Source organism: Tympanuchus pallidicinctus, unplaced genomic scaffold (assembly GCF_026119805.1).
Source record: "Tympanuchus pallidicinctus isolate F22 unplaced genomic scaffold, pur_lepc_1.0 scaffold15, whole genome shotgun sequence".
NCBI classification, from domain to species: domain Eukaryota; kingdom Metazoa; phylum Chordata; class Aves; order Galliformes; family Phasianidae; genus Tympanuchus; species Tympanuchus pallidicinctus.
The window spans coordinates 4,887,746-4,905,163 of NW_026294669.1; the positions used below are offsets into that span (position 1 = coordinate 4,887,746).

Consider the following 17,418-nt stretch of genomic DNA (forward strand, 5'->3'; position numbering starts at 1 on the left):
CTATATTCTGTAGAATAGAGTGTGATGTAATCTTCAACTGTTTAAAAAAATAACAACACTGCTCATGTATTTTCTGCTTTAAGAAAACAAATCAGTGCTGGTGACAAAATATCTACCATATTTGTGGGCAACTTCCACTTAATAAATGGCAGTTGTCAGAAGGGAAGTCTAGGAAGACTTAGGACAATAGTAGTAGCATCATAAAGGGAATGTATTTGGTGTCTCTTCACATGAAAATTTTTCCAAAGATTGTGGTGTGGGAGGGATGTCTTACCAGTCTTAACAAAATTGGACTGGTTCTTCACTCACCACATAATGTGATATTACTGTGATGTTTATGAGGTTGAAAGAAATTCATAGCTATAGATGGGCAGCTTCCCTAAATTATCACAGTTTGCTGAAATTCTGTGTAAGAAAACCTTATAGTGTTTATACAGCGTCTTGGTGATCACAGTTAAAGGTACCAGAACCGCAATAAGATTTTTGTAATGGCTATAACAAAGCAAGGTGTCGCTAAGGATAAAATAAAACAGTTTAATTTGGGAGCATCTGTCTTTAAAAGGGAAAATAAATGAAGGAAAGTGTACAGATTTCTAATGCTTACTGGTATATTTGACTGAATAAGTGTCAATAAATGTAATGATTTTAGACTATCTAAAACGAAAGAGCAACAAGTGCTGTTAGTAGAGTTAAGGAACCATGTGTTCCTTTACATTTAGACCTTACAGTAAGATTCTAACAGCCCAGAGTAGTGTGCAGTCACCTCCCACATGGTTAAATGAGAAAATACCAGATTCTGCACCTGGGAGGGGTCAATCCTGGCTGTATATGCAACACAGTGGGGGATAAGATGCTAGAGAGCAGCCATACAGAAAGGAATCTGAGGGTTTTAGCTGACAGCAGTTGGATCTGAGCTAGCAGTATGCCCTGGAGCCAGAAGGACTGTGTTTACCTGGGGGACCCTCAGACCAACAGTGCTACCAGGCAAGGAAAAAGATTGTCCTGCTCTGCACTTCAATATGTGGCCTCATGTCCAGCACTGCATGCAGTTTGGGTGTCATGGTATGAGGACATAAAACTTTTAGATAGCACCCAAAGGAGGGCTATGAAGATGGGAAAAGGCCTAGAGGGCAAGGCATGTGTAGCTGAGATCCATTGGTTTGTTTGACCTGGAACCAGAAGTGTGATTCAGTGAGCCTTGTGGGTCCTTTCCAGTTCAGGATAAGTGATGATTCTGTGTATTAGAAATAGTTTACCATATACCAGTGGGAAGCTAACAAAAATACTGTTTTATTTACTGTATGTTATCTTCTTTTCTGGAAAAAGCTTGTTTCTCTTGGCATATTTATTCTATTCAGATTCTGTATCTTGTAAATAAAATCAATGTTTGCAGATGATGACTGTGGCGATGGAAGTGATGAATTAGGCTGCATCCACTCCTGTTCTGCTGATCAGTTCAGGTGTTATAATGGCAGATGTATCCCAAGCCATTGGGCATGTGATGGTGACAATGACTGTGGAGATTTCAGTGACGAAACCAGAACCAATTGCACCAAGGGAGGTTAGCTATCTTATTCTTCCCACGTTTTATCACTTGTAAATAGATACAGAAGACCTTTCTTCAAAATAGTTGTCTGAAGGCTTTTTGGATTCATGAGATAGGAGGGGACGGTAGGTTTTGAGTTATTCCTGTGGACTGTGGTTTTGGCTTTGGTTGAGAAAGGGGATTCTTATTCCTTGTAAACTTTGCATGGAAAAAACTCACAATGCATATTCTTTGGTGTAATTCTTATTTTTCTAAGGAACTCCCACTCCTGGGCGATGCAATGGGAAGGAATTTCAGTGCAGTCCTGATGGGAACTGTGTTCCTGAGCTATGGCGCTGTGATGGAGAAAAGGACTGTGAAGATGGTAGTGATGAAAAAGGCTGTAACGGAACTATACGACTGTGTGATGAAAAGACAAAGTTCTCCTGTGTGAGTACAGGTATGTCTTTGTAGATCATGCTCTCGTTTACTCACACTGCATCTGTGTTTCTCCGTGTGATTTGCTAATAGGGGTGCAAAGGGAATATTCCTTAGTGTTTAATACAACTTGAGATGTTATTTAAACCAGGAGCACAGTATTAATATTAATATATTAATATTAATAAGCTCTAACTTGTTTTCTGATTTATAATATAAAATGGAAGGCTTTTGAGATTACATAAAGCTCAAACTGTTCTGTGTGACAGCACATCAAAACAAATACTGAAATGTAGCATTTAATAGTACTTCAAAGTCCAGGTATTTTCTTTCATTTTCTGTCTTTGGCACTACAAGTAATTTGAAATGGTATAAAGTAATTAGTTAGAAGACTTCAAAGAATTAGAACTGCAGCATTGGAAATTCGAACTGCAATGTTGAGAGGAAAAAATGTATTCTCAGAGAAAGCTTAAAATCTAATCTTGTTACAATACTTCATTAAAAAATTGGAAAAGAATGTGACTTAACTAACATTTGCATTAGGATTTTTCAAAGTCATGCTTAGATGGAACACAAAATGAATGTAGGTCGTAATTGTATTTTTTTTTATTATTTCATTTCAAAGTTTAATGAAATATTGAGGGTAAAACATCTTTTAAAAACAAAATTTAAATTAGGATGTATGTAATAGGTAGTAATTTTACCTGACATTATTAATGGAAAGGAGACCATATCTGTGTTATAGCTAAACATGTGAAATGCTGAGATCTAGTTATGTAAACTCTGCCTAAAAGTATTTAGGAATGCGTATGAACAAATATATATGAAAGAAATAATAGTAACCAACATCTTATATTTGTAAGAATTGTTTTGGCTAAGAGAAATGGGCTAATTTCCTCTTATATATTGCTACCTGGTGGTGTCCAATTTCCTAATGCAAGTGGTTTTTCTATTTAGGATAATGGTAGCCTCTAAGATCTGTAATATCCAGCCCTTTTCTGACATGCTGTTAAGAAATCCTATAGGGTGTGTTCTATAAAGCCTTTTAGTAATTTGTCTCTCACAGTTGGAACAACTTTTCCTAATTTGTCATCTGAATCTCTGCTGCAAGCATAGTTGATTGCCTTCATCTTTTCACTAGTATAAAAAGTTGTTGAATGTTGAAATAAATCTGTCATGTCTCTTTAATCAGCTTTTTATAAATAAACTTAAACATTTAATTTCTTTTTAAGCTTTAATTATTCTTTTTTGTCACGCTGTTACCCTACAACCTGAGCAGTTCATAAACTGGTATCCAGAGTTAACCAAAGCTCTACAGATCTATTAACTTGCGTTAGCAGATACCAGGTTGTCATTTCTTTTTTTGTCATCATGCAGTTGTTTGTAATGATGTGATAAATAATGTTAGAGTTTTGAACAGCAGTAAGGTAGGAGATATAGTAGCTACTTGACTGACATAAGCACTGTTGGGCTGCCTCTAACCCATTTCTGCTTTTAAATTAGATTAAGCTACTTCTAAGTTAGCTTAGACTAAATTAGATTAGGCTAAAATTACTATTCTAAATTCAGATTCTCATCTCCAAAATTGTTACGAGCATGTACCTCATCTCAGTTTTATGTACTGCATAAATCCATCCTTTTTATTCAGACTTTCTACTTTGAAGATAGCAGGAATAGACCAAGATTAAAATCTGTTCAACCTTACTTACAATGTTATAAAATTAATCTAATTACTCTATGGTAGTAGTCAAGTAGTTCTGTGAAGGTAAATTCAAAAGAATCATGACTACTTTCATATCATGTATAGGAATTCTGAACTGCATTGTACATTTGTCATACTGCTTTTTTAGAAGAAACAGTTAATTTTGTCTTATCTTTTGTAATACTATCAGGTGGAGTATTATTTTTCACTTTTTTTCCAGATAGTAATCATTGTTATTTTGTGAAATAAAGAACGTAGATGTCAAGTGACCAACACAATAATACTGGAGGAGGGCAACAGCAAGCAGTGCTGTCTGAATATGGAGTGTAAGATTCAAAATGGAAGATTGTGAAGTGTAATGAGTAGAGGAGAATGCAAAGAAACTGACAATGAGAAAAACAAAGGTTTTATTGAAAGATGTAGAGGAGGAAAATTAGTAGGAAAGACCGATGAACTTTTCAAGGCTGTGGAGGAGGAAAGAGTTACTATAGGGAGAGATGGCTTGAGATGACTTTGGGAAGAATAGAGGACTTGGTAAGAACATGAGATGCCTTGAGGAATTCAGAGGGTGGGGGGAAATGATACTGGTTTTTAGGGATGTATTTGGCAGGGTTATTTCTACTTGTTCCTTGCCTACTCAATCTCTTGTCTCACTTTGAGCTCTTTAAAGCATTACTGTTCAAGTGGGTGGATTCAGTTGATACTAAGAACTTAAGAAAAAAGGCGTTATAAGAAGTTAGAAATGTACATAAATTCTTTGTGTGATTTTATTTTTTTTATAGTTTTTTTAACCTTTAGTTTTAGGTATCATTGAGTGTGCATTTTTGTTTTCTGAGATAATAGCTATCTTTGGACCCTGAAACACTTCTCTTTCTCACATTCAAGAGGCACTTATAAATATCTGCTTTAAAAAAACAGCTTTTAAATACTAGAAATTAGCTTATGAAGGTAGTCTCAACGCTTAAGTCTCCTACAAAACAAATAATTGGCTGACTAGCACAGCTGAGGCATTTTGTTAAATGTGTTGGATGAGAACATGCATATTTTTGCATGAATGAGGTTAAACCTGCATTACAGCTTTTGCCAGCCAAAAGCAAATCTAAGATGCCTCAATGCAAATACTTCCCACCGAAGCAGGTTTCCTGAAATTTAAGAAATCATCAGTCCAAAAATTTCTTGAGCGCAGTATCTCAAGAAAGATGGAAGAGTGTGATAAAAAAAAAAAAGTAATTTTTTAAAAAGCTAATTCTCTACTGTACTTGCTCATATTTGTAGGAAATGGAAAAGAAGCATTTGAATCAAACTCCCCACATAATTTTTGCTTCGGAACTTCTGATGTACTACTTTACATTATGGAAAATAAAAGATTGCTATTGAGGCACTTAACTGGTGAAATTTACTGTAAAGGCTTTTGGAAGCCAAAAGTGTAAGTTTCAGTAAGGGGAATTAAAGCACAAATATTTGAGTGAATTTGAAGTAATTACTTCAGGAGAGTCATAGTATTTCATTAAGTCCATCTCTTTCAAATTTTGTTCAAGATTTATATCTTGTGAGTATATTCTACTTAAGAACATGTCATAGCCATCATAGAGAAAGATGGATCTTTTATTGTAACATATATCTGCATTAGAGTAACAGAAAGGAGGGAAAACTGATTTGCTCTGTAAATATTTGTATGTATAAAAGATTTAAAAAAAAAAAACAAAACAAACAAAAAAAAAAACAGATTAAGAACTCTATTGATGGTAATGTCAGTTTACTTTGGGACCCTAGTTTGCTTGACACTGGTGTTTTCCAGTAGCTTGCATTCTACTGCTGTAATATGTTAAAACCATGTTCACTTCAAGATAATGACTATAGACACTTCTATGAAACACTTCTGATTGCATGTGAGAATAAACAGCATACATGTAATACATAAAGCTTTGTTTTCCTGAGTCTGTTCATTCTTATCTTTTCAGTGTAGGATATTTGGGACTGACTATGATAAGAGAAAGGGGAGAGCTTCTCATTCTAACTGACATTTCTCCCTGTTTGAGTTTCCATGTGATTTTTTGCTCTGGTAAAATTATGTTCTGCTGTTTGAAACATTCACTGTCAAATAATCCTGAAATTTCAATTCTAACTGCCGTTCACTGAAAGTGAGAGCAGCCTTGCTTTTACAGGAGCTATTTTTTTTGTTGTTCTTGTTTCACTGTATTTGTATTCAGTTGTCATTCTCTTTGGAGGATGGCCCCTTTCCCATTAAAAGAAGGCAAAAACAACAAATGCAAACTATTATGTTAATCTTTAACTAGAAACTAATTCTGCTGTAAGAAATTAATCTGCTACAGTGCTGTGGAAGACAGTAGAGCTGCAGTTAGGGATGCTACATTTCGTGGAAATCTTTACAAAATCTCTGCAACACAGGGTTACTAATAGCCTGTAGTGGTATAGGTACTCAGGTGCATTTAATAACCAGTAAGATCAGAGTTTTATTGTAGTTATTTCACACTATCATGCTTACTGCCCCCACAAAGTCATATTCAGTCTCAGTTTCTTGCTGGGAAGATGTCATCTGAACTGGGAAAGCTAGACAGAAAGACATGTCAGTTCATGTTGTGCAACAGTTTGCAGTTGTACTATCCTTGCAGTTAAGTCTTGGCTATCACCAACCAGTGCCTGGGCATCCACAGACACTGTTTCCAGTGGATCCTCATTCTTTCCCATTCCTGATAGATAGGCCTCAATAACTAAATAGTTTATATGCAGAAGCACAGTGCAAAGTCTCCTTATTCATTGGAGGGATAAGTACCTGTCACCCTGTCACTTCTGTTCTGCTTGAGAGTTCAAAAAGCAGGTTGGGATATGATCGTAAACATGAGCACACAGACACTGGTAAGCAGTATGTTAGCCATCTATTATTCTTCACCTATGACAATCCCTGGCTTTGAGGTTTTCTGTGCTTTAAGTGTCATAACTGCTTTATATTTCCAAATATTGATGATCTGCACAAAAGTGCTTTTTTTTTGTTTTGTTTCATTTTCAAGAGTGAAGAAAATAATCAGAACGCTGCTTTGGCAAAACTGAAGTCTTGGAAGAAGTTTCATCTATTATAGTTATTCCATGTAAAAGAGAATTATTTCTCTGACATGTTCTGAGAATGTATTGTTTATACTTCCTACGAAGTTTTTTGTTTCCTAAACTCGCATTAACAGAATGTGAAACGCTACTCTTGTGGAAGGCAGATGGGAATAGAAGATAAAAGAAGAGAGAGGAAGAAAAGATGAAGTTAAGAATAGAAAATAATTGGCATGATTTGGAATACCTAACTGAAATTATGAGGGTCTATTCTACCTGTATGTAGTTCTACTCAGCATAGAGGAAAAAAAAAAAAAAGGTTTTTTTATTACTTAGAGAATTGGGTTGTCAACACTGATGTGGGTTATTCCTCAGAGTATAAGTACAAGTTGGCTTTCTTCTGTTCATCCAAGAGGAAAATACTATTAATACAAACATGATACAAAATATAATTTTCCATGCAATGTTACTGAAGGCTTTTTCTGAAGCTTACTTGCAGTCTGATTTCCTGTGTTTATTGTCTCTTTTCTCCAAGGGAGATGCATTAGCAAAGCGTGGCTATGTGATGGCGATATTGATTGTGAGGATCAGTCTGATGAGGATAATTGCGAGGGCTATATGTGTGGACCACCAAAATACCCTTGTGCTAATGATACCTCCATCTGCCTACAGCCTGAGAAGCTCTGCAATGGGAGAAGAGATTGTCCTGATGGATCTGATGAAGGCGATCTTTGTGGTATTTCTTAGATACATTTTTCTCTTTCTTTATCTGTTGTAATACTTTCTTTCAAATAAAAGTTCTCGTGTTAACCTTAAGATACCATTTAAAAAGTTCTGTATGTGAGGATTTTTTTTAGATTGAATCACACTGTTTTTCTACTTGAGTAAACTATCTGTTGGTTGGTTTGTTTTTGGTTGTTTTTTTGTTGTTGTTGTTGTTGTTGTTTTTGTTTTTGTTTTTTTTTCAAATATGGGAAAACGTAGCTCCTTAGGTAAGTCTTTATTTTCCTGGAGATGAACAATATAGGGATCTATAATATCTATTGAAGTACTGAAACTAATGTGCAGTTCTCTCAAATTACAAAGGCTTGGGTTAAAGGAATCCTCTCAATAGCTGTGTAAGAGATCACAAAGGAATGAATTTATATGTCTGAAGGAGTTTACATGTCTCCTTGATGGTAACAGCATGTATAAAGATATCTTGATTTTTACTACTGCTATTATTACTATTATTTTTAATTCTTGTACACATTTCTTCAGTAATGGGTTGCCTATGATATAGGTGCATGAGACTGAGCGTTGAAGCCTTCCCAAACCCAGAAGTTCAAGTAGTTGGAGGCAAGGAAAGTATTTGTGTGCATATTTCTATGTGCATCAACTTTTTAGCACTTGGTCACCTCTGGAGTTAGGATATTGGTCTAAAATAGTCTTTGGGCTAACTCTTTATGGATACTTCTTGAGTCAATGAAGTATACATGAAAGTCTGGGAAAATATATACATATATTGTACATGTGCCATGCTAAAATTTTGAAAGTTTGCAGTAAAGATACTATGCTAAATATAGGAATTCTATAGCTTTAAAATAAATACATTAAGCTGTTTAGCAGATTTAAAACTGTTTGCTCTTCCTAGAGGCTTTTCCTGCATTTTAGTAGCCCTTGTCTTTCAGAAGTATACAGTATAACAAACAATCCTTGCAGCCCTTAATGCCCTTGTTTTTCCACGCTCTTTCAGATGAGTGTTCGCTTAACAATGGTGGATGTAGTCATCAGTGTTCTGTGGTTCCTGGAGGAAGAATTGTGTGCTCGTGCCCCGTAGGATTCAATCTCAGTGTAGACAACAAAACTTGTGAAATTATGGATTATTGCACCAAGCACCTTAAGTGTAGTCAAGTATGTGAACAACATAAAAATAGTGTGAAATGCTCATGTTATGAAGGCTGGAAGCTCAGTAAGGATGGAGAAAATTGCGTTAGTACTGGTAAGCTGAAATTCAGTTGACTTTAACACATCCAGACATTAATAGATATTAATTTAGTGTGAGAGGGTTTGTTTGTTTTCATCTGATTTTTAATTTGAATATAGGCTTGCGCTGGTTCATCAAGTTACTGCTTTTGGGCACTACTGGACGTTGGGTATCTCATGACATATCTCTCTATGCATCTCCAGAACCTTTCCCAACTTTCAGGATATTTGTTTTCATTTCTTTGGGCCTCTCTCTTGAGTTACCCAGACTGTGAAATCCATGGACAGAAGTACAGTTGTAGGAGTGATCAGCCTCTTGTTGGTGATCCCATGTCTTTCTATAAATTGGACTTGTGTTGTTTTGGTTTTTTTTTTTTTGTTTTGTTTTTTTTTTTTTGTTTTTTTTCTGTTGTTTTTTTTTTTCAAATAAGGGAAATCATAGCTTTCTGTGTGCTGGCTTTTGTTTAGTTCAGGTGTTATCCAAAGTTACTGGTAGCCCGTATCAGTTGTAGCTCATAGCAAACTTTTACTTCAGAGTTTGGAATGTTAATTGCAAATATATGCTCATGCAAAAGCAATTATCTTCTGTCAGTTAGCACTCACAGAATAAGCTATTTTTTAACCTTTAATATTCTGGTACTTGATTTTGTCATCAATAAACCAGTTTAGTTTACTAGCCAGAGGAAATCCAATATTAGCCAAAGCAGGAGAGGAGAATACATTCCTTTCATTGCTCAGTATTCTGTTCTGAAGCATGTCTCAGAAACTGTTGGGGTGTCTGTTAAGCTCAATGTGAATGTGTGTGAAATGAAAACATGTATGTGAGATAGATGCTGTCATAACATCAGTACTTTCCTGTACAAAGCTAAAAATAACATAGATGTTCAGAGTATCACTTTAAGACCGTTATGTACTAATTCCTTGATAGTATCTTATCCATACTGGGTCAAAATGTCTTCACAACTATTATAATTTATTTGGATATTTTATAATTGAACAGCTTTTATGATTAAGATATTCCTCATTTATTACAGATAACTCAGCGTTTCCTCAGGTGAATTATAGGTAAAATAATTAAATCACTAAGTTAGAAATAAAAGGCCAAGTTTCTCAGTTCAAATCACCTGGAATAATTTACTAGTTAGCAGTCATCTTAACTGTCTACATTTCAGAAAATATGGCAAATTCTAATCCATCTGCTTTGACCTTGCTTGACCTAATATATACAATGTTGTGGAGTTATGTGACGATTTTAATGAAGTCTCTATTGCATGTAGTAAAAAATATTTCTCTTTTCCAAAACGGTGAACAAAGAAAATTTAGTATTGTATCCTTGCATTAAAGGGCTTTTAGCAAATGCTTACAAATTGAGCGTTTTGCTGAAGAGAAATTTTCTTAATATTTTTAAGAACTTGTTTGTATTAATCCAGTGGGAACATCGTTTAACGAATGGCATCCAAATCAAGTTTTTGTCACGATAATTGTTGTTCTAGTACGTAAGTAATTGCTACTACAAAATGAAATTAGATATCTATTTTGCTGAGCTATCACTGAGCTATGCTGATAGTAGACTCCCAGATCACACATCACTGATGTGTTACTGTGGCCTGTATGTCCAAAATGTTGTTATTCTTAGTTAAAGTTCTTATTTTGTTAGGCTGCTTTAATGTTTTTGACCCTTGATCAGTCAAATTTATTTTATCACTGTCATTTCTGAATATTCAGAAAACACATTTTTACTGGGTTGTAGGAATGAAGGGATAAAAACATTATGAAAAGATGTTAACAATGTTACAGAGAAAGGCTATTAACGAACATTGGTAATTTCTGCTTTCTTTAATCTAATATTTGAAACGTAAGGGGAGTGGAAAAAACGCAATACAAATGAAATATACTCTCTGTACTGAAAAGTAAGAAAATTGAGACTAAAGCTATTTAGCTTTTCTTAGGCCCATGAGATATTTCTGCTTAATATTTACTGGCTGTTGGTAAGAATCTAAAGTTACAAATTGATTTTTACAGATTTTGTCAGACAATTTAACGTTAAATATATGATCTGAGACTGGAGATGTCAGCTAGTATAAAGAAAAGTGATACTGTTCTTTATAAACCGTGAAGATTACATCCTAATGCCATAAAAGCAGCAAGAAAATAATTCCTTATAAATAAGACACATGATTTTAGAGTCAATAATAATTTTAGTTTATTTCATTTAAAGGTATGGTGAATACTCCAAAGGATAGAATCTCTGATATACTAATTGTTGACTGTACAAATCGCATTTTGGTAAACCAGTCAAGGGATCCCAATTTTGATCTCATTTGTGGATTTGTGAGCCTCGAAATGACCATTGCACTTAACATCTCTCTTCACGAGATCTTATGTGAATGTTAAATAAAGGCTTATAGTTTTGTCTACTACAACTAGAGATGAAATAGAAATTCTGGAGGTAAACAGTCCCCAATAACGCCAAATGCCATCAGAAATACCAGTTGGTATAATTCTTACAATAGCAGTGTTTGTTTTATCTCTTGAATCTGTTGAACTGGCAGAAGATATGCATTGTTAAAGCAGTAACCAGAAATCCTTCTTCCAGGAGGAGAAAAACACATTCAGAAGAAAATTATTACTTTGCCCTTTGCTAATTTTTAACTCTTGAGTTTGTATAGACTGTGTCTATATGAAAGTGTACACTTCTGTAGTACACTGCAGTAACATCTAAAGTCAGTATTTAGTCAGTACTGCACTTTTTCAAAATGTTTTACAAACCATTTCAATAAGTACCCATCAAATCTAAAATAAAATATGAAGGAAAAAAAAATAGATCTATTTTGATCTGTGTTTTAGCTTTTCAATCAATGACTCTTGCAATGTCTTTCTTTTTCCCCCGTTTTTCTTTAGTTCTGCTTCTCTTCCATTCTGGAGGATCTTAAGTGCTATAGTGTGTGTGTTTGTTTTTTTTTCTTCCATATTTCACGTTTTAAAGTAGTTTGATTTTTTTATTGTTCTGGCACATGTATTGTTACATTACAGACTTCTCAAAGAATATTTCATTCATTTCAAAAATTGTATTGATTGAGCTAAAAGTATATTACAGAACTCCATTATTCAAATAGAAAGTCAATATAAATTATTTCCATATTGTTAGTTTCTGTTGGAACATCCTTCAGAATAAGTTGTGCTGATATGTTGCACTTGAACTCTTTCACATCATGGTAGGAAGGAAAAAAATGTTCTTGAAATATATTTAAATTTCATTATTATGTTCTGTTTTCCAGAAGTTGGTGTAATAAAAGTTTAAAACACACAGTTCAGGTTTCATTTAAAAAGTGACTTTACAGATTTTCTAAGCAGTGGGAGCTCAGCTATGTATGTCTATTTTAATTTTGTTTCATTTTATTTTTTATACTACTGGATACATACTTGGAGAAAAGAATGATCTGATTGTTTTCTTGATTGGTTTTAGCTGGTTCAATTCTGTTAGGATTCCCAACAGTCTTGCAATATTAAAAGGAAGAAGGAGAAAAAGAAAGATCTAATCTTTTCAATTTTTTTTCTCATTGTTTTATTACTACATCTATTTGCTTGAAATCTTCCCCTCATCTAAAGTCTATGATAATTACAATGAAAACAATTTTATAAACAATCACTCCATAGGTTAACTTTATTATATATGTTTATATGTACAATATAATGTATAATATATAGGCTTACAAGCACAAATTGAACATCATTTGAATAGCAAAGGAAGAAGTAGTTCAGTAGTAATTGAGTTTTGTGGCATGGTGTATCAGTAAGTGTATAAAATGCTCATTTCCTTGCTTAGTAGTTTGCAGTGATGCTTTTTAATCACTTAATTTTAAATGGGAAAAGCTTGAATTTATTTTAGTACTTTTTTTTTTTTTAATTAAATTTCTTTTAGAATGATGTAGAATTTAATCATTTTTTTTCTGAGTCTTTTGAGAAAATAGTTTATTTTATACCTTGAGACTTAAAGATCTAGTTATGGAAAAATTTGTGGTGTAACTATAAAACTATATATTTCAGTAGTTGAGTGTGATATTCCCAATTGTAATGTTTGGTATCTCTTGTACTGATCAAAGATATTGTTAGATATGGTAGAGAAGTGAGATGTTTATGGGACTAAAATTTGAAAGGCGCTCCATCAGGAAGTGAATTGTTTTAATACTCTGTTCTTATTTCAGTTGTCATTTATAGCAATATATAACAATCTTTTCTTTATTATTCTTTTGAAATGTGTTATATTCTGCTTCCAGATCCATTTGAAGCTTTCATAATTTTTTCTATTCGACATGAGATCAGAAAAATTGATCTTCACAAACGTGACTACAGCCTTTTAGTTCCTGGTTTAAGAAACACAATAGCACTTGATTTTCATTTCAGTCAGAGTTTACTGTACTGGACAGATGTGGTGGAGGACAAAATTTACAGAGGCAAGCTTTCTGATACTGGAGGTACGGATTTAATTTTTAATTTCTTAAGGCTGAAAACAATTGCAGTTCCAGAATACTGGTTTAGCTAAATTGTTAATGAGGTAGCATTCACAAAAACACATTCTGTGATGATATTCAGCCTCTAAAAGGATGTATGTCTTGGCGCACTGCTAGAAATATTTGGTTACAAAAGTTTCATTTTGCAGTAGTTTATTAGTGGAAGGAAGGAAAAAAAAAAACAAAGGGCTGGTATTTCTTCCTGATGCCATGAGAACAAAACTTTTTATTTCTTCTTGCTTGATTGGGGAAAAAATAAAAGATCTGCATGAATTTTGTCTAGTATGTGCATTAGAAAACAGAGCATGAGTACATCCTTCAGAGATGCTGCAAAATTGGTCCCTCGTAACAGGGCATGGGTATGTCAGAAGTGGGACTCCATGTGAGATCTGTCCTACATAGAAATTTCCACGGCTTTAGTTAGTAAACCATCAAAGAATGAAATTGTTCTGTTTCTTATAGAATGAAGTTTATTTAAGCAGTGCAAGAAGTATGGTTATTTACAGCAGTCTGTCACATTTGCAAAGACAAATGTCACGTGGAATGAAAGATTATGGCCAGCCATCAGATTAATCAAAAATTCAGTCCAAGAGCACATGATGCACTTGTATGTCTATGTACACCATATCAGACTATATATTAGTTTTTTAAGACTCTTTCTCTTTTTAAGGTGTAAGTGCCATTGAGGTGGTAGTACAACATGGCCTTGCGACACCTGAAGGTCTTACTGTAGACTGGATTGCAGGAAACATATACTGGATAGACAGCAATCTGGACCAAATAGAAGTTGCAAAGCTAGATGGTACTTTGAGAACAACGTTAATAGCAGGAGCTATGGAACATCCAAGAGCTATTGCTTTGGATCCCAGATATGGGTAATTGGAAAAGGATTATTTTTTTCAAGTTGAGAAATATTTTAAATACAGAGTTTGAAATGCAAGATTATTTGATTACCATTCTCCTGTGAGTTATAGTATCTAACTTATAGTTTTTGAAAGCCTATTATAAGTGAAATTCCACGTATTACAATATACTATGGACACTAAGTGTTAAGAAAAAGTTAATCAGGAGATACTATTTGTTTACAAAACATCTTCTTGCTGTGTGGCATTTTTCTTTCGATTTTTTTTTAATGTGGATGGTGGTAACTGGCCCATTTTATGCCCTTATGCCACATACAGGGTATGCTACTGTTCACAAGCACTAAATGGAAAGTCATTTTCATTTAATTTAAAATGAATAATTGTACCTTCTTTCCAACTTTTGTCGTTGTTGTTTTTAAAGCATTTAACATTCTCCTACATGCTTTGAATATGTTCTTATATCTGTTTTATTTTTTTCTCACTAGAATTCTATTTTGGACAGACTGGGATGCAAATTTTCCTCGCATTGAGTCCGCTTCTATGAGCGGAGCGGAAAGAAAGATCATATATAAAGATATGGATACTGGAGCCTGGCCTAATGGCCTCACGGTGGATCATTTTGAGAAAAGAATAGTATGGACAGATGCTAGGTAAAGTGATAACTGTATTCTTGGTTATCTATTTATAAATCCTTATTTCAATGTGAACTACACTGAAAGTGTAATGTGGCTACGTATATTATGTGCCTAAAGAGTTTTGTGTGCAATTGGATCTTATGTTCATTCCTTTCATTGTATTGTTGTTATAAATAACTTGTTTCAGTTCTTTGTCCTTTGCAGTCTTTGGTGGATAGCTATTGACTACGAGAGTTTGTCAATATATGAGTGTATGGAAGTACATTTCATACATAGTGGATGAATACATTTATTTGGGTTTAAATACAAGAGTCTCCATGAGAAATTCTACCTCGGTTCCTGAGACAGAAGGGATCTTTAAATGACCTAATGTCAGGCCCTGAGTGGGTCAGCAGATCATAATGGCTATGGCCAAACTTGGCAGGAACCTACCTCTGCAAGTTTTGCTTCTGCCCATGTGCCCACATCAGCCCAACCACAGCAATGCCTGACAGCAGACCCTGTTTATCCAGACCTTAATCCACAACTGATCTCATCACCTGTCTCACCACCAGAAATTTTTCTGATGATCTGAACTCTTGGTTGATCCTAATTGCCACCACTGGGTCCTGTTGTGTTTGCCTTGCTCTGGGATGGTGGGATGTGGCCTGGAGAGTGAGTCCTCTGCCCTGCCAGCTGTGGTATATGTGGCCCATGATTTCCTGTGACCTAAAAAGTAGTTGACTGTTAGTGCTCCCAGACACTAATACGCAGAAGACTTAAGCAATTCAATGTTTTGTTTTTTTCTTTAAGTTCATCTGAATGTAAAATTCTCTGCTTCTTTATCATATTATGGAATTAAATTTGAATTTTTCAAACACTGTGCAAGCAACATTTCACATCCTACTTAAAAAATTAATAGCACAAACTAAATCAGGTCTGAAGTTGATGATAGATAGCTCTCTAAACAGTTTTTGTCTTCTCAGTGTAAAGATAAGATCTTAAAATATTTTACTCCACTGTCGTAATGGTTCTGTAGTGGTGTTATTTTTATTTTCATGTAATCTGAAGTTTGGGTTTATCTTGTAGATCAGATGCTATTTATTCTGCATTATATGATGGAACCGGCATGATAGAGATTATACGGGGTCACGAATACCTTTCTCACCCCTTTGCTGTTTCTTTGTATGGGAGTGAAGTATATTGGACAGATTGGCGGACCAATACACTTGCAAAAGCCAATAAATGGAATGGACAGAATGTCAGCGTCATACAAAAAACAAGTGCTCAGCCCTTTGATCTTCAGATATATCACCCAAGTCGTCAGCCACAAGGTGACATTTTTATAGAACAGTTAATTGTTATTTGTATGAGAGGGAAAATTTTTTCATATGTATATGCATCTGTATATTGATTTGCCTTTAACTGTTTATTTTTATTTGAATGTTATTTTTAGCATGAGTGTCACTTGAGTGGATATAGACTCTTTATTCAAGCTAGAAACATGAGATCAAGATTGGTGTCTTGAATATTGCCCATTTGGAATCTTGTTCTAGATCTGATAAAAATGAAGTGAAGAGCAATACGTACTTTAAAAGCTTCCAAGTTAATATTGTTTTAAACTGAAGGAGTTCATCTGACAAAAGCAAACATGAGTGTTAGTTGTCCTGTGCTTCTAAAGGAAGATGAATTCTTCTGTGAAGTAAAATGTGTATGCAATTTCAGATACTAAATATACTATCTGAATGTTAAAAAGGATAGTGACTTAAATTGTAGATGCCCCCTCCTTGGAGGCAACCAAGGCCAGGCTGGATGGGTCTCTGGGCAGCCTGGTCTACTGTTAGAAATGGAGATTGGTGGTCCTGCATGTGGCGGGGGGTCGGATCTTCATGATCCTTGTAGTTTCTTCCAACCCGCGCCATCCTATGATTCTATGCTTAATTTCCATGTACATATAGGAAAGTAAAAATACCACTGGAGGATTAACACCAGTTCGTCACAGAATGTTCTGTGGTTCTCTGGCTAAATTTCTATACTTGTTCCAGAAATCTGATGGCAATAGAAATTAATCTAAAATTTTTATCAGTTTATCTTAGAATTTTTTACCCAGCATATTAAGATACATTTGCAAGAAATATTCACTTGTGTATCACTTTAAGGTAATGTTTCTTTGTTGTTTTTTTTTTTTAATTAGTCACTTTCTTCACTTTGGTGTCTGAGGACCTGTGTTCTATATTCAGTGTTTTCATGGTAGCAGAAGAGTTCCTGTTAGCTTTTTCTTTCTGTTAGAGGAACAAAACAGTGATTTTCTGTTTGGACTGGGGCCAGGCAGTGCCTTAGGAGATTATCTGATTTTAGAGAGAGACCTCAGATGCCTGGGGTGATGATATTCAACATTCCATAGTCACAGATATCTTGGCCTAAGCAAAGGTATGAGCTGTAGAAAAGTTTTAAACTGTATTTTAACAGTATCAAGAAATTAAAATATCAAGTTGTATAGTTGCAGTTCTGTTTTATGATGTAGAAAATACCATATTTCAATTTAACGATGGCCTTCTGAGTTTGATTTCATTAATACTTTTTTGATGGAAGCAATTCTTTACTACTAATCTACTGTGTTAACTACTAATCTACTGTATGTTAAGTGAAATTTTATTAGAGCTAGAGGAAAATCATTATGTTACAGGATTCTATCTTAACTATGCTTCTGAATTTGTGGTAATGTGTACAGTAAGCTAAA

At 34.5% G+C, this 17,418-nt stretch overlaps 1 protein-coding gene across 5 annotated transcripts in view; it reads left to right on the plus strand.

Annotated features, from left to right (window-relative positions):
* LRP1B (LDL receptor related protein 1B) overlaps window positions 1-17,418 on the plus strand; it is a 587,100-nt gene that overhangs the window by 407,541 nt on the left and 162,141 nt on the right. For all 5 annotated transcript variants that reach the window (XM_052675647.1, XM_052675649.1, XM_052675650.1 and 2 more), the window contains 8 exons: window positions 1,394-1,561; window positions 1,803-1,985; window positions 7,261-7,461; window positions 8,461-8,706; window positions 12,968-13,165; window positions 13,872-14,076; window positions 14,550-14,714; window positions 15,768-16,012. In XM_052675647.1, coding sequence (XP_052531607.1) covers window positions 1,394-1,561; window positions 1,803-1,985; window positions 7,261-7,461; window positions 8,461-8,706; window positions 12,968-13,165; window positions 13,872-14,076; window positions 14,550-14,714; window positions 15,768-16,012 — 1,611 coding nt within the window. The remainder of the gene's footprint in view (window positions 1-1,393; window positions 1,562-1,802; window positions 1,986-7,260; window positions 7,462-8,460; window positions 8,707-12,967; window positions 13,166-13,871; window positions 14,077-14,549; window positions 14,715-15,767; window positions 16,013-17,418) is intronic.